We start from the raw sequence: 18,293 nt of genomic DNA on the forward strand, positions 1-18,293 counted from the left end.
GGACTGCAGCACGCCAGGCCTCCCTGTCCATCACCAACTTGTGGAGCTTGCTCAAGCTCATGTCCATAGAGTCAGTGATGCCATCCAACCATCTCATCCTCTGTCGTTCTCTTCTCCTCCTGCCTTCAATCTTTCCCAGCATTAGGGTCTTTTCCAAGAAATCAGTTCTCATCAGGTGGCCAAAGTATTAGAGTTTCAGCTTCAGAATCAGTCCTTCCAATGAATATTCAGGACTGGTTTCCTTGAGGATTGACTGATTTGATCTTGCAGTCCAAGGGACTCTCAAGAGTCTTCTCCAATACCACAGTTCAAAAGCATCAATTCTGCAGTGCTCAGCTTTCTTTGTAGTCCAACTCTCACATCTATACACGACTACTAGGAAAACCATAGCTTTGAATAGACGGACCTTTGTCGGCAAAGTAATGTCTCTGCTTTTTAACATGCTGTCTAGGTTGGTCATAATTTTCTTCCAAGGAGCATGACTTAATTTCATGGCTGTACTCACCATCTGCAGTGATTTTTGAGCCCCCCTCCAAAAAAAAAAGTCTCTCACATTGACACATCATAATACCCAAAGCTCGTGGTTTACCCTAGGGTTCACTCTTGGTGCTATATAGGTTATTTTTGATGTGTTCTCTCTTGGAGGAGAAATGAGCATGGTCAGAAGCCTTTTGGGTTAACGTTGCTTAGTTAGCTGAAACCAGTGCCAGCTTTGTCCAGAAGGAAAGCTCTTCTCAATTCCTGTCCCCTGCTGAGACGAGCTGGGCCTCTTCTTGGATACGAGGATGTGATGTTCTAACTGGGGCTTTCCAGGTGACTCATGGGTAAAGAATCCGCTTGCCAATGCAGGAGACACAGGAGATGTGGGTTCAATCCCTGGGTTGGGAAGATCCCCTGGAGGAGGAAATGGCAACCCACTCCAGTATTCTTGCCTAGAAAATTCCAGGGACAGAGGAGCCTGGTGGGCTACAGTCCACAGGGTTGCAAAGAGTCAGAGACAACTGAGCAACTGAGCATGATGTTCTACCAGGGATAGGAACATCCCTCAGGTAGGCTGGGTTTTACACAGCCCAGGAATCTGACTCCTCTTTTGTCTGTGGTTAGGCCTGCTATGTGCTGTATTCCAGGGGAGACCTTTCTTGCTAGTTCCAGGTCCCAAGCCAGTTCGTCTTCTCAGCCTTTACATTTTCATCTAGAGGGTCCCCTGCTCTCCCTTCAGTCCTATCCTCATTCTAGGTTCCAGGCTGTTTTATCTCTGCAACCTCATGGTCTTGATCAAATCTGAACGTCTTCTCAGGGTTCATGGTCTCAGTCATATACTCTTTTGAGCCTTTTCTAAGGGTAAGTGTGGATTCTGATCCCATCAGAGTCACTACAGAGCCTGAGTGAAGGGGGAGAAATTATTTTCAGAGATGAAGCCCCTGTTTGTTTTACATTTGCAATTTAGTCATTTCCAGATTCTCCTCGGGTTCCAGCCAAGCACTGAGGAACAGTCTGATCAGTGTCCTTCTCCTCTCTCTCTCTATGCTTTCTTCCTTGACTGCTGTTTCTCACTTCTTTCCCTCTGAGCTTGTGTCTCACATCAGACAATCCATTGTCCAGCTCAACTACAGTGGCTCTGCTTTGCATGCCTTCAGATATGTGTTCTCTGGGGATGAGTTAGTGTTTATGACGAGAAATGAAAGTGGCTGGGAGAGGGAGAGGCATTAGGTGGATACTGGATATTGGTGGTGGGAATTGGGAGGCTACACTCAAGAATTCTCTTGTCTTTTGGCGGGATATGGTTTGTTATAAATCCATTCATTCATGCATTCATTCATTCAGCCAGCATTTACTGATTTCATACTTGACAAGGTGGTTATTAGGATCGTGCCATACTGGGCCCTGGGGGATAGAGTGAGTCAAATTTAGTCCTTGCCCTTTTCTGGCTGTGGCATGCAAACAACTCAGAGCATGAGAATTAATATAACAGAGTTAGGTACAAAGTGCTTGGAACATAGAGCAGTAAATGATTAGGTCTGTCTAGAGAAAGGAGAGGAGCTTTGGATGTGAGGGAAAGGTCTTTGTCATTTTATCTGCCCATGGTTCACAGAGTGTGGTCTGCAGACCATTGGGGGTCACCAAGGTCTTTGGGGGGGTCCAGAAGGTCAAAGCCATCTTAATAATAATGCTAAGATAGTATTTGCTTTTCCCATCCTGTGTACATTTGCACTGTTGGTGCAGAAGAACTTAGTAGGTAAAACTGCTGGCATCTTAACAGGAATCATGACTGTCACAAAATTGTGCCAGTAACCATTGCATCCTCCGCTCCATGCACTGTCAGGTTTTTTAAAGTTTTTAATAGAGAATTAAAAATTTTTTATAATTTATTGAATTGTTTCTGTAGTATTCTGTGTGATAAAACAGGAAGTACACTTTAAGCACTTAATGCTGCATATCGAAGCCTGATGTTTATCTCAAGGAAATGCATTTGTGCAATTGAGCGAAACTACCTCCCTTTTTCAGGGAACACTATTTTCACTTGAAAGAATAACTGACAAATCGCAATTACTGAGAGTTGTGTTTTTGGCAGACATTTTCTTGAAAATGAATGAAGCAAGTGTACTGCTTTAAGAACAACTGGTAGTATTTGTTGCCAATGATAAACTTCTAGCTTTTAATTGAAAATAAAAGTTTCAGAAAACTTGTATCTGCCACAATAACTTGACAGCTTCCCTAAATTTACAGCCTTTTTTTTTTATAGTTGTGATTATTTTGATATTGAATAATGAACTGTGTCAAATTTGGAAACTCTGCTTAACTCATTGAATCACTAGTTTCCAAATGATTAGGATATGTTGTTTCAGAATCATCCATGGATAAAAGATCCATTCAAAATGCAAGATAGACTACAAGATAGAAGATGGATTTTACTGTGACAGAGTACAAAAAGTTCACCTGTATAGTTTCAGATTTCACATTGTAACCTTTAACAAACCTACTACTTGTTGAAGTTTTGGTGAAGTATCAAAGAAGACTGACCACAATTATCTGAAAAATTATTAAAATACTCCTGCTTTCCAACTGCATATCTATGTTTTGATTGAAGGCAAAACAACACACTGAATGCATAAATAGATATAATAAGGCTGTAACAGCTGTTTCTATCAAGCCAGACATTTATAAAAATGTGTAACAGTCCCACTCTCCTCATGAATTTTTTTTGCAGAAAACAATTATTTTTTCATAAAACATGCTTCTATAATATATATGGGGTTTATATTTTAATTTCTAATATAGTAAATATCAATCAGTTTGGGGAGTTTCAGTTTTTAAGTGTAAAAAGTGGTCCTAAGATAAAAAAAAAGTTAAACTTGGTCTTGTGCTCTTCTCTCTACCTAAAATTCTCTTTTCTGCCTCCAAAAATCCTTAAATGATTGTAGAACTAGTATTTAGTTATTCATTCAAAAAACATTTGTTGAATATCTATCAAGAACCTGGCTTTTTCTTGCTGCTGGATACATGGTCTCAAGCCATTATGGGGAAGATGGGTTAAACAACTATAACACTGTATGTGAAAGAGACTAAAAAAGCAGGCTTAAAACTCATTTAAAAAACTAAGATCATGGCATCCGGTCCTATCACTTCATGGCAAATACATGGAGAAACAATGGAAACAGTGACAGACTTTATTTTCTTGGGCTCTAAAATCACTGTGGATGGTGACTGTAGCCATGGAATTAAAAGACGCTTGCTCCTTGGGAGAAAAGCTCTGACCAACCTAGACAGCATATTAAAAAGCAGAGACATTACTTTGCTGACAAAGGTCCATACAGTCAAAGCTCTCGTTTTTCCAGTAGTCATGTATGGATGTGAGAGATGGACCGTAAAGAAAGCTGAGTGCCGAAGAATTGATGCTTTTGAGGTTCAGGATGGGGAACACATGTATACCTGTGGCGGATTCATTTTGATATTTGGCAAAACTAATACAATTTGTAAAGTTTAAAAATAAAATAAAATAAAAAAAAAAAAAGAATTGATTCTTTTGAACTGTGGTGTTGGAGAAGACTCTTGAGAGTCCCTTGGACTGCAAGGCAATCAAACCAGTCAATCCTGAAGGAAATCAGTCCTGAATATTCATCGGCAGGACTGATGCTGAAACAGAAGCTCCAATACTTTGGCTACCTGATGCAAAGAGCCGACTCCTTAGAAAAGACCCTGATGCTGGGAAAGATTGATGGCAGGAGGAGAAGGGAATGACAAAGGATGAGATGGTTGGATGGCATCACCAACTCAATGGACATGAATTTGAGCAAACTCTGGGAGATGGTGTAGGACAGGGAAGCCTGGCATGCTGCAGTCCATGGGGTCGCAAAGAGTTGACACGACTGAGCGCTGAACAACAACAATACTGTGTGATAAATGTTACCAGTGATAGACATGTAAATACTGGGGGAAGACAGGCTATTGTCAGACACTCACTTGCCAGCTCACCTAGAAACATTCTTTTGAGCAATTTGATTGGACTGTACTTCCTTTATTTGACTCTTTATGGTCCATAGAGGGAAAGTGGCTGAAGTTAGTGAAAGATGGGAACTGTTTACTTGCTGCTCTGGCAGGAAAGAAAGAGATAACAAATATATTTAGTGTCAATTTCATGCAAGCCCTATGCTAAGTGCTTTAACAATTGTCAGTCAGTCAGTTCAGTCGCTCAGTCGTGTCTGACTCTTTGTGACCCCATGAATTGCAGCACGCCAGGCCTCCCTGTCCATCACCAACTCCCGGAGTTCACTCAAACTCACATTCATCGAATTGATGATGCCATCCAGCCATCTCATCCTCTGTCGTCCCCTTTTCCTCCTGCCCCCAATCCCTCCCAGCATCAGAGTCTTTTCCAATGAGTCAACTCTTCGCATGAGGTGGCCAAAGTACTGGAGTTTCAGCTTTAGCATCATTCCTTCCAAAGAACACCCAGGGCTGATCTCCTTTAGAATGGACTGGTTGGATCTCCTTGCAGTCCATGAAAAATCTCAAGAGTCTTCTCGCAACACCTAATTCTAACAAAACCATATGCAGCAGAATTAATTATCCTTATTTTGTAAGTGAGATGTTGGAGGCTGGGAAAAGTTAAACAACTTGTCCAATATCATATGGTTGTAACTGATGAAGCCAGAATTTTGACATATGTATTCTGACTCCAAGGGCAGGGCTCTTGTACTGTAGTAATAATGTGTTGCTAAAAGTGTGGATTTTTTAAGGTAATTTCCAGATGGATCTGTGAAACCTTGCCAGGTTGGAATGTATTAAGAAAGATAGTAAAGATCTCAGGAAGGAGAGACCTCATAGGCAATGCTCCATTGAAGGGATTTTTTGTGAATTTTGTCTGATGATTTTTCTGGACAGGATTCCATGGCAATATAGGGCATCAAGACTTTGTATTCCCTTATCCTCAATTCCTTTAATCTTTCTCTGTGCCAAATGACGCCAGAAGCAAAAGTCACCTGTCTGTCTGATCAGGTTACAAACTAGAGGCTGATGTTTGAAGCCCAAACATGTTGGACCTGTTGTAGGCCAATCAGGCCCAGCCTGGAGACCCCAGTCCCTAGAGCTTGGTAAACTATTTCCATTATTTTTAAAAGCCTAATAGAAGTGCTTTACTTCAGATAATCCTGTGTGTGGATACAGGCTAGTGAAAAGATTAGATTTCTTTGTTTTGGGTCAAAAATCTGTTGATCCAGTGTGCTTCAGTTGTACTACCTAGGGAGCTCTAGAAATGGTGTCAGCAAAGTATGGTCCAAGGGCCAAATCCAGCCCACTGTCTGTTTTTGTAAATAAAGTTTTATTGAAGCACAGTTGAGTTCTCTTACTCATGTTTTGTCTTTGGCTGCTTTTGTGACAGAGTTAGATAGCTGCAACAGAGACTGTATAGCCCATAAATCCTGAATTGTTTACTGTCTGGCCTTTTACCAAAGAAGCTGTTGACTCTTAGCATAACCTCAGTTCTTTCTATTATGGCACTTAGCACTTGGTATTTTAATTGCCTATTTCCCCCACTTTTTTTTCAAATCTAATATATTACTTTTTGAAGCATTTCATACCCACAGTATAGTGGAAAAGACAGGCATGAGCATGTATAATTTAAATATGAGTCAATAAATGTTATAATAAAAGCATGTACAGCAACACTGTGAGGCTCACTCAAGCTGGTCCTGGCAGAGTCCCTTGCTTTTATAACTGAGCTCCTTGAGAGCAAAGATGAGGTCTGCTTCATCTTTTCATCCCCTGGGCTGATTATAGACCCTGACATATAAACAGAACTCAATAAATGTTGTTTGAATGGGCATATCATATGCTGATCAAAAAGCTATTATAGGCAATTATATATGCCTTTGAGTAGTATAAATACAGGAATAAGGGAAGAAAAATGTTATGTTGGTTATCCTAATCTCAGTGCTGTTTGCTTCATCTCCAAACTAGTCATTACTTACTGCAGTTTGTTTGGGATAAGTAGTGGATAGGAGTCCATGAATAAAGCAATCGTGTTAAGAGCTCTTGTTGGTGAGGAAACTAGAAACAGTGCCTTAATTTTGGGCTATTTTCTACTCTTTTCCCTCAGTATCCACCACACCTTTACCTCACCTTCCATATTCTGCTCCAGCTTGCCAGGACAGATAGAGGAACATAGAGTCTATGGAGGTACTTATTTCTTTTGTATGCATACTATTTATCTTATTTTTTCTTTTCTAAAGCCATTTTTTCAGTGTGGTTCTTACCAGCATTACCATCTGTGGCTTCCAGAAGATACAACTAACTTAAAGCTATCTGGTTACCTTGGTGTAAAGGCAGGCAGGTGAAGTGCTGGCCTAGGAGTCAGCAGACCTGGGCTCTTGTTGTGCCTCTATAGTGGCTTTTGACTTGGGATACATCTATTAACATCTGTGAGCTTCAATATTCAACACATTTTTATTGAGTTGCATCTGAGACTTAAAAAATTTGATATTTATACCCCTCCTCATTTTGAAAAGGATTTGAGTGACTAGCAAGTGATAAAGAGGTGACCTGTCTGATCTTGTCTCTGTTTCTGACCAGCAGATAAGTAAATGATTAGATGGATGAGAGCATTTCAGGTCTCTGATCAGGGCTTTCTAGAAGGCTTCTCAGCCACAGCTTCTTCACCTTGTCTTTGCTTCCTCTTCTGTGACTACTTCTATTTGGGAAATCAGGATCTTTCTTCTATCTTCATTGGGGATGATTTGAAGAGTATTTTGCCTAGAAAGTAGTTTTCAAGATCAAGGTCAAAAAAAAGAGGAGTTTACACTCTAGGAATTGGAAGAAATGCCAAAAACTTTAGTTAAAATGTCTTTTTCAAATAGTGAACTTGAAGCCTGAAGAAGGGAAGTGATCTTAGAGTCACATAGTAGAGCTACAACTAGATTCCAGGCTCTTTCTGCTAGGCATTTTCCAGGTTCATGAGAGGATTAGGTGTCATGAAGTGGACTGGGTGGTTTTTTTGCTGTATAACTGTATGGTGGTGGGCAGAGGAGGCTTCACTCCACACCTCCCATGCAGTTGTGTCAGGCATGCTCAGGACCTTAGATGTCTAATAGACAGCTGAAGGCTGGCTCGGAGAAGGCGTCCGATGTGAAGGGTTTCCCTGAGTAGCCTGTGACTGGCATTATGTATAGAGGCAGTGACAAAGCGAACAAAGAGGAAAGCTATGTAGTACTCTGGCATTGGAACAAATGGGCTGTTTTCCTATTTCTAGAGAGATTGTATTAATTTACATTTGTTTGTTGTTTCTTTTGAATATGTATTTCTTTGATTACTAGGGAGACCTTGTCCTGTGTTCATTGACTATTTGTATTTTCTCTCATTTGTATTTTTTTTTCTTGTTGAGTTATTTATTCATGCTCTTTGTGTAGATCCCAGTGTATTCCTAGTCCTATGCTTGACTTCCCTGCCAAGAAACTATTAGGATAATAAAGCATTGTTCCTAAATGGGGAAGACAGTTAATAAGAAACACTCTTCTCGCTGTTAAGTGGAGTCAGATGTTAGAAGCTAGGGACAATGAGACAGGTGGGTAATAGAGCTGGGCGGCAGCCCCCTGTAACATTGTCTCTTGCTTTTCCTGTACAGAGTTTTGCCGGATCGACAAACCCCTGTGCCACAGTGAGGATGAGAAGCTCAGCTTTGATGCAGTCCGCAGCATCCACAAGCTGATGGATGATGATGCCAATGGTGATGTGGATGTGGAAGAAAGTGATGAGGTGAGCTCCCTCACCCTGCGTGGCTCTCTTCTCTTCCTGTGCGAACAGTCCCTGAAGCTGTCTAGACAGGCTCTTCCCTGGGGAGAGGTGTTCTTGCTACTGGCTTGTTCTCTAGCGTCGCATCCCTACCAGGGAAGGTGATTCTCAGCAGAGCAGCCTCGAGGAGCAGGCCTTACCTCTCTGTCTGTGTCTGGACCGGCCCCCGTCTGCCTGCCAGCTGGAAGCACAACGCTGACCGAGCTGTGCTGTTTGAGAGGGAGAGGGAGCCCTGAGGCTGGTCTGTACAGTTTGCCTGCATCCTTATTGTACTCCTGCTGGAGGTGGAGGGCACCCATCTGTCCTGACTCTGTGTTCAACCCTGTGCTGGCCTGTGGAGGAGAAGGCAAGGCAGTCAGATCTTGCCCTTTGGAAACTTATACTGTTTGTGAAGAAGAGACAGAGGTTCCTAGAAAGGTCGTTCTGAATTCCAGGTTGCAACTGCTAGAAGTCAGTTGAGTGGTCCAGACAGCAAGAGTGAGAGGAATCTCTGGATGGAAGAGCCCTGTTATTGTTTCACCTTTGGGCATGACTACAGCTCCAGTTCCACAGAGTACAAAGTACAGAGTACAAAGAGCCCAGAGTACAGAGCCCAGAGTACAAAGTCATCATGTGTGAGAAGATTGAAAAATTTCAGTTGTTTTCAGGCTCAACTTGAGCCAGCACTTTGGTGAAGCTGCCAAATTATGCCCAATCTCTAGTAGTGATATGGTGTATATCTTGAGGGAGGAGGTAATTCTGGTCTCTCCTTCCTGCTGGTTAGTCCGCTTTTAAATTTTGAATTCAGTTCTGGATTTCACATTGTCAGAAACATCTTGAAGCAGTGAAAGCCTGTACGGAGGGGTGACATGACTGATGAGGGGTGTGAAAACCATGAAATGGAGAGCATTCAGTACAATTCAGTGTCTATAAGTATCTATTATATATGTGCCAGGCACTGTTCTAGACGTGGCGAATGTGACAGTAAATACCTATAATTACATAGCGATACAGCTGTCCTTATATAATTTACAATCTAATGAAGAAACTTTAATCTGGAAAAGAAGAGATTCAGATAATACAATTCCTATCTTCAAATAAAATAGAAGTAGAGGAATCAGGCTTAAAAGATGATAATGGTTAGCAATGAAATTCTTACTCTATGCCAGGCACAGTGTTAAGCTCTTTGCATAGTTACTCTTTTAACTTTGTTAACAGCCTTATGAAGTTGGTATTATTGTCAAGGACTGGAATTTTGGAAAGGTTAAGCATTTCGTTCAAGGACACGCTGAGTATGAGCACAGATCTGATTTTAAAGCCTATGCTGTTAAGTACTGCTGTATTGTCTCTCTTATTCTAAGGGCGGAACCAGGAACACTGTGGGGAAAGTAAAATATAGGCATATTCTTCTGGAGTAAAGAATCACCTAACAGTTCTATCTCGTCACAGTAGAGGCTTCCTTGGTAGGTAGATCGTGAACTCCCTGTCACTGAAGATCGGCAAGTGGAACACAAACCTCCACTGATTGGTCTACTGAGGGGATCCTTGATCAGGTTGAACTAGATAATGTCTAATGAGAGGAGAAAAATAGACTTCCTAGAGGAAACGTAGAATTGGGATAGAGTGGAAAGGGATGGGGCAGCCTGAGCAGTAGGAAGGAGCGTGAGCAAAGATGTGGAGGCAGGAAGAAGCATTTTTGGTAGGTTTGGTGGGACAGAGTGACTGTGGTGGAAAACCACAGGACAAAAACCTGAAGAGGAAAGGGGGCCCAGGCAACCAGGCTGAGATACGTATACGATCTGGCAGCTGTAGGTTTTTAAGGGCAACAGCCATGATGACTGTATCTGAGCTTTTGGTCACATCTAGAAGTGTCACTGGCTTTCAAAGGACCCAAATTTTATTTGTCTGTGCTGGGAATAGTGCCATGTTCCTGGTGGTGAGAGAGGCTGAGAGGTTTCCTGACGTCTCTCCAAGGACCTGGCCACCCAACTGGGAGGTGCATGGCATCACAGTCAAGAAGGTGATGTGTTCCAAGATCCACAAATTCCTGGATATCTTTGTCATCTGCTCCTCTTTCTTTTTTCACTTTCTGCTGAATTACTTTGTCAATGAGAGGAGGAAGAAAATGTTCTTTTTAGAGGAATGTACCACAACAAAAAGCTCATCAGCACAAACTGTTCTAAAATAACACAAAAGCTGTCACCCTGCTCTTCCCTGTGCCAGTGGTGAGCTGTTCTTTTTCAGTGGAGCTTCTGCCTGCCTGGGCTTCTTCATCTGCTCTCCCTGCAGTGTCAGGCCTCTGGTGGGCAGAGGGGCCTGCCAGTCTGGGTTTCTCATGATCAGTTACAGGCTACTTTCTTTTTGAAACATATAGTCGTGGTAGCAAAGTCTATGTGTTTAAGATAGTCTCAACATATATGGAGTTCAGGATCTAACTAGACCCATTGGGTAGACAGGTCAGAGCTTGGTACATTGGATTATGGACTCCGAGACAGCAGAGATGAAACCCTGGTTGTGCTAGTGATCAAGGACCTGAGGTTTTTATGACCCATTTAACAGAACTGCTGATTACCCAAGGAGCCTAGTAGCAGTCTGCGAGGATACTGTATTCAGGCCTCATTTATTCAGCCTCATATCAGTAAGTTTTTCAGATAACTGAACTATAACCCGATTTCTAGATATTTAAAAATTTTAGCCATTCTTGAGGCCAGGTTTCCGTCTTACAGACTATTGTGAACAGTCTTAACTTTCTTTGGATCGTTCAGAGCAGGCCTACATAGCCTCTTGCACTGTTAGCCTAGTGCCCGCATTCCCGTATGCATTGTTGTGATTTCTTTTTATAGTTTCCTGTCTCTTCTTTGATTCATTCTCATTTCTAATTGTTCTATCTCTGCTATGAGCTATGAAGTTAGACTTATAGTACACTGAGATTCAGCCACCATTTTACAGAAAATATGTAGTCATTTGTGTGGAGGAAGCCAGTTTGGCTTCTCAAGTGCTGTCCTTGCTTGCTTTTGTCCTAGGCAGCCAAGGATTGAGGGCCCTTCAGATGAGCAAGATGGCATTATTGACACTGGTGTCCTCTTTGTAAAGCTGATAGGGAGTTCTTGCAGGCTGGCAGGGTGGGAATTCATGACCTGTGTTCTACTGAAACCTCTGGTGGAGACACTGCCTTTGGACAAAGGATTTGCAGCCATAGTATGGCATTTCAGCCTGTCCTGACAGTCTGAGGTGTGTAGACAAGAGCCTTCCTAAAAACACTGGCGGCGGTGGGGGTGCGGCGCGGCGGTGAGGCGGCGGCTGGAGTGTGTGGCGGTGCAGGCGCTCAGCATGGCTTGCCTGGTGCTTGGGAAAAAAAAAAAACACTGGCCCCTTGACTGGACCAGACAGTTTGAGGGCAGTTTTATTTTCTTCTGTGGCACCTACATAGAAAATAAAGGACATTTGTTGAGCCATTAAACAATTCTTATTGTCATATGGATGATAAACAAGCATATGAAAAAATACTCAATATTGTTAGCTACTAAGGGAAGTACAAATTAAAACCACAATGAGATATCATCCACACCTCTTTGAATGGCTCAAATTAAAAAGCGGTCAACACCAAGTACCCTGTGATGAGGAAGAGTCACTTGAACTCTTACAGAGGTTTTTATAAAGCTGAACAACATGATTTAATACGTGTCTCAGCATTTCTACTTCTAGGTATTTACCCCGGAGATAAATGAAAATTTATATTTGTACTAAAACCTCTACACAAATGTTTTAGCAGTTTTACTCATTATCACCAGAAATTGGACACAAATCAGATGTCCTTCAATATGTAAATGGAGAAAACAAACTTTGGGAAACTACTTAGCAATAGAAGAAGTGAGCTGCTGATGCACACAGCATGGAGGAATCTCAAAGGCATTATGCTGAGGGAAGGAAGCCATCTCAAATAGTTACATACTATTAATATATGATAACATCTAATGACTTGCTGAGAAACTATAGGAATGGAGGCCAGATCAGTGGTTACCTGGGATAAGGGATATGGGGTGGGTTTGATTATGAGGGGACAGCATGAGGGAATTTTTTTGATAATAGAACTGTCCTGTGTCTGGGTTGTGGGGCAGTTATAAGAATTTACATATGTACTAAAACTCATAAGAAGATATTCTGCCCCCCTCCACTACAGTTAATTTAATCATATGTTAATTAAGAAAAGTGTTCCTAGCGTAGCAATGACACACAATTCAAGCTCAGTGAATGCTACTTATTGCTGCTGTTCTGTTTTCTTCTATATTTCCAGGAAAGCTACCTACATCTGACACTTGTATTTTAATGTTCGTGTGTGGAATGACTGACTAATATCATTGTAGCAAGCATGCTGTTAGTCTGAGATGGGAGTCTTACACAAGGGTGTGATCACACGTTTTGGGGGATGAAGCTGAATAGGTTAGTATGAGCCTCGGAAGCTGTAATGCCACAGGACTGGAAAAGGTCAGTTTTCATTCCAATCCCAAAGAAAGACAATGCCAAAGAATGTTCAAACCACTGCACAATTATACTCATCTCACACACAGGCAAAGTAATGCTGAAAATTCTCCAACCTAGGCTTCAACAGTACGTGAACCAAGAAATTCCAGATGTTCAAGCTGGATTTAGAAAAGGCAGAGGAACCAGAGAGCAAATTGCCAGCATCTGTTGAATCATAGAAAAAGCAAGAGAATTCCAGAAACACATCTACTTCTACTTCATTGACTACGCTAAAGCCTGACTGTGTGGATCATGACAAACTGGATGGGAATACCAGACCACCTTACCTGCCTTCTGAGAAACCTGTATGCAGTTCAAGAAGCAACAGTTAGAACCAGACATGGAACAACAGACTGGTTCCAAATTGGGAAAGGAGTACATCAAGGCTGTATACTGTCACCTTGCTTATTTAACTTATATGCAGAGTACATCATACGAAATACCAGGCTGGATGAAACACAAGCTGAAATCAAGATTGCCAGGAGAAATATCAATACCCTCAGATATGCTGATGACACCACCCTTATGGCAGAAAGTGAAGAGGAACTAAAGAGTCTCTTGATGAAAGTGAAAGAGGAGAGTGAAAAAGCTGGTTTAAAACTCAGCATTCAAAAAAAAAACAAAAACTCAGCGTTCAAAAAAGTAAGATCATGGCATCCGGTCCCATCACTTCATGGCAAATAGATGGGGAAACAATGGAAACAGTGAGAGACTTTATTTTCTTGGGCTCCAAAATCACTGCAGATGGTGACTGTAGCCATGAAATTAAAAGACTATTGCTCCTTAGAAGAAAAACTATGACCAATCTAGACAGCATATTAAAAAGCAGAGACATTGGTTTGTTGACAGAGGTCCATATAGTCAAAGCTATGGTTTGTTCCAGTAGTCATGTATGGATGTGCAAGTTGGACCATAAAGAAAGCTGAGTGCTGAAGAATTGATGCTTTTGAACTGTGGTGTTGAAGAAGACTCAAGAGTCCCTTGGACTGCAGAGAGATCAATCCAGTCAATCCTAAAGGAAATCAGTCCTGAATATTCATTGGGAGGGCTGATGATGAAACTGAAGCTCCAATACTTTGGCCACCTGATTCGAAGAACTGACTCACTGGAAAAGACGCTGATGCAGGGAAAGATTGAAGGTGGGAGAAGGGGATGACAGAGGATGAAATGGTTGGATGGCATTGCCGACTTGATGGACATGAGTTTGAGCAAGCTCTGGGAGTTGGTGAAGGACAGGGAAGCTTGGCGTGCTGCAGTCCATGGGGTCTCAAAGAGTTCGACATGACTGAGTGACTGAACTGAACTGGGAAGTTGCAAAATATACTTAAGCTTCCGTTAGTGCCTGTTGTGTCTGCTATAGAATATAGCATAGGGTTAAGAGCTTGTGCTGCAGAGTCACAGACTTAGGTTTAAATCTGGCACTCCCTTTACCAGCTGTGGAAACTTTGAGAAGTTATTTAATCTTTTTGAGCATCAGTTTCCTCATTAGAAGTGGAGCGATAATATTAGGCACTTCATGAAGTTATTGTGAAGATTAAATGAAATAATGCACATAAGGACTTCCCTGGTGATCCAGTGGCTAGACTGCACGCTCCCAATGCAGGGGGCCCAGGTTTGATTGCTGGTCAGGGAACTAGGTCCCACATGCTGCACCCAAAGAGCCCTCATGCTGCAAGAAAGATCAAAGATCCTGTGTGCCGCAACTAAGACCTGGCACAGCCAAATAAATAAAGATTAAAAAAGAAATAGTGCATGTAAAACACTTAGTGCAATGCCTGGCTTATAGAAGAGTCTCCATGAGTTTTTGTTGTTATCTTCAGAAAGAGCATGCATTTTGATATAGATAGGCCTGTGTTCAAAATTTGGTTTTGAACTTCTTACTAGCTTCTTACTGGCTATGTGACAATAGGCAAATCACTTCTCTTTGAGCCTCAGTTATTCAGCTATTAGTATTTGAGGAGGGCGACTCTCTGCATGGTGGTTGTAAGAAGTTAATGTATGCAAAGCACCAAGCACAAAGGCTGGCATATGATAGGTTCCAAATTCATGTTTTATCCCTCCCTCAGCATGATGATACAGATAGTGAGGGCTAGCCTCTATCACAAGAATACCAAATCAGTTCCCTCATCATCCCAGGGCACCAGTGCATTCAACTCTGGGAGCCACCCCCAGCAGCTTGGCCTACATGCCAAGAGCCAGGCCGCTGCAGGAGATAGTTATCCAAGTGGCTGATGTTAAGGGAAATGGGGAATGATAGAGCAGGGACACATGTTTCTAGGGGCACAGTTTCTCTATCAGCTCACTCAGCCTCCTGCCTATGCCTTTATTTTTTGAAAAGGTCTAGGTGAGAACTCAGAGAAGGCAATGGCACCCCACTCCAGTACTCTTGCCTGGAAAATCCCATGGACGGAGGAGCCTGGTAGGCTGCAGTCCATGGGGTCGCTAAGAGTCAGACATGACTGAGCGACTTCACTTTCACTTTTCACTTTCATGCATTGGAGAAGGAAATGGCAACCCACTCCAGTATTCTTGCCTGGAGAATCCCAGGGACGGGGGAGCCTGGTGGGCTGCTGTCTATGGGGTCTCACAGAGTCGGACACGACTGAAGCGACTTAGCAGCATCAAAAGCAGCAGGTGAGAACTTATAATTTCCTCCTACCTATCTGGAAGGGTAGAGGATTTTGAACAAGGCTGTGTTGTGGTAGGGTCATCAGATCTCCTTGACTTCAGCAGGATGAAAGTTGACTTGCTTCTTACCTGTTTTAAATTATTCCATCAAGAGGCATGCTAGGTCCTTGGAGGCTGTGAGACTTGGGGAAGAATGGACTCTGGCCCCAGGTGGAACCAGGCCTGGGCAAACTAAACCCTAAGAGGGGCAGCTGGCAGTTCCACTTGCAGATAGCCAGAGGATCAGTAGGAATGAACTGGAGGGGCAGTGGTCCATAGGGCCCTGTGTGCTTCTCACACAGAGCCAGTGCTGTGGCCAGCATGAGCTAATTTGGATGAAGATAAATAGCTGCATTATGCTCATAAGTTATCATCATGACTAATAATAATTGTTATTCCCTCCTCAGGCTTGGGACCTCAGTTCTTTGTATCTGGGTAGCTGTGGACTCTTCTCAGTATTCCCTCGCTTCTAGTTTCTCCTCCACCAGCATATGTCCATGCTGTGAGTGATCTTCCAAAGTTTCATTTGAGTTTCCTTTTATTTTTCCATCCAACTTCCTGTGCCTGGCACTCCATCCCTTCAAATCTGGCCTTAGCCTTTTTTTTTTTTTTCCCTTTGGCTGTACTGCCAACTTGCAGGATCTTAGTTCCCTCACCAGTGATTGAAGCCAGGCCATGGCAATGAAAGCACCAAGTCCTAACCACTGGACCGCCAGGGAATTTCCCAGCATTAGACACATCTCCTACCACTCTGATCTGACACTTGTCTTTTCATAGTCATTCCGTGTTTATTCCAGGTGCCTTCCTTTGCTCAGATAGTTCTCCTTTCTGGGAATTAAGTTCTCACATCCCTTCCTGGTTCTGTCTGTATCAGTCTTAGATTGTCCTCTGGAATACCCCTGGCTCACTTTTTGTTAACCTTCCCTGACTTTCTCACCCCTCTGATCTCTGTCATCTCAGTATTAACTCCTGCAGTGCAGTCTCCATCGCTCATTTAGCACTTTATTAGAATGACTTGCTTTGTACCCTAATAATTTTGATTGTATTATTGCCAAAAAGTTTGCCTTTTTGTACTACTACTGGAATTTCTAGAGCACAGCTCTGAACCGTAGTCTACCTTGTGAAGGGATAATGGTGGAAAAGGAGCACTCATAGAATGTACCAAGTCCTCTGCCAGCTGAGTACATATACAGTTTCATTTACTTCTCAACCACTCTAAGAGCTAGGTTTTATTAACTCTGTATAGAGATGATGAAATGATAAGAGAGTGGCCTACCTTCACTTACTAAACTAAGTTCTGACCTGCCTATCAGTGCTCCTGCAGTCTGACTTTAGCTCACCTGACTAGTCCTTGTTACCCTGCTCTCTCTTACTCTATGCTGCAGCCATCTCAAACATGCTCCTAGTATCGCTATGCCTTTGCTCCGGATAAATCCTCATCTGGGCATCACTCTGTCTCCCAATTTTGCCTGTGAGAATTCTACTTGTCCACCAAGGCCTAGATCAGGATTTTTCAGCTGCAAGCATTATTGACATTTTGGGCCAGATTGTAGGATATTTAGCACCATCCCTACACACTGGCCACTACTAGCAGCCACCATGTTCCCAACCCCACCAAACTGTGATAACTCCAAACTTTTTATCACCAGTTGTCAATTGGCTTCTCAGGTGGTGCAGTGGTAAAGAATCTGCCTGCCAGTGTAGGAGACGAGGGTTCAATCTCTGGGTTGGAAAGATCCCCTGGAGGAGGAAATGGCAACCTGCTCCAGTATTCTTGCCTGGAAATTTTCCATGGGCAGAGAAGCCTGGTGGGCTGCAGTCTATGCAGATGCCACTGAGCAACTGGGCACCTGTCAGTTGTCCTGGGGATAGAATTTCTCCCAGTAGAGAACTACTGGCCCTAGATTTAATGTTTCCTCCAAGAAATCCTATTTGTTCCCCTACATTGGGAAGTAATCCTTCCTCTCCCATGCTCCAGAGTACTGGGCGTGAAGCCCTCATCTGGCATATTGCTCTGCTCCATATTGAAATTAGTTGGATTCATCTGTCTGTCCTTCCAGATTGTGAGTGCCTCCAATAACAGGAACCAGGTCTCATCCATCACTGCTTCTCCCACAGTGCTTGTCGCAGGGTCTTACACACAAAAGTGATGAGTTATGTGTTTTTTAATTTGAAAGCAAAGATCCTATCTTATTGCTGTGTGCTCCTTAAATTGTTTCTCTGGGGCAGAGTGAGAGTATAGAGTTAGCTGGTCAATGATATGGGGGACAGGGTGCTTCTGACTTGTGAGTTCCTGGCCAGGATAGCAGCTAAGTCAATGGTGGGCTGTGTCTAGGAGTTGCTAGGGTCTGGACTCCAGGCATGTTTGTGACCCCTTCTTTGCCCTTCAGCTCTGTTCTGTGAATCACATACAGAATCTGAATGGAGGTAAAATCACTATAGTCAAAGCATTAGGAAAGACTTAGAGAAAGACATACAAGAGGCGTATTGTTTAAGAAAGGAAGATACTGAGACTGCTAAAAGGCTGTGTGACTGAGCAAAGAAATGCACAGGCATTGGAGGAAGAAAAATTAGGGTTTTAGGTGTACTTTCACCAATTAATAGTTGGTGACCTTGGAAAGTTCTCTGTAAGCTTACATTTCCTAGCTGTCAAATGGGGATAGTAATCCTTACCTTGTAAGATTATGGCAAAGATGAAATGAACTTGTGTATAAAGAGTCCCCAGCCTGTGGTTTAGTTGCAGCAGTTGTATTACTACTTGTTTTGCTATTCCTACACACCTGTGATGGTGCTGGGTGCTTTGCTCACATCATCTTTACAAGAAACCTCTACTGTGGGGTAGA

The 18,293-nt window shown here is 42.6% G+C and overlaps 1 protein-coding gene across 7 annotated transcripts in view; it reads left to right on the plus strand.

Annotated features, from left to right (window-relative positions):
• STIM1 (stromal interaction molecule 1) overlaps positions 1-18,293 on the plus strand; it is a 204,970-nt gene that overhangs the window by 106,486 nt on the left and 80,191 nt on the right. For 6 of the 7 annotated variants that reach the window (XM_027563070.1, XM_027563066.1, XM_027563068.1 and 3 more), the window contains one exon: positions 8,117-8,247. The exons of the other annotated variant lie outside the window; for it this stretch is intronic. In XM_027563070.1, coding sequence (XP_027418871.1) covers positions 8,117-8,247 — 131 coding nt within the window. The remainder of the gene's footprint in view (positions 1-8,116; positions 8,248-18,293) is intronic. 7 annotated transcript variants of the gene reach the window in all.

The sequence above is a fragment of the Bos indicus x Bos taurus genome, chromosome 15 (genome assembly GCF_003369695.1).
Source record: "Bos indicus x Bos taurus breed Angus x Brahman F1 hybrid chromosome 15, Bos_hybrid_MaternalHap_v2.0, whole genome shotgun sequence".
Taxonomy (NCBI): Eukaryota; Metazoa; Chordata; class Mammalia; order Artiodactyla; family Bovidae; genus Bos; species Bos indicus x Bos taurus.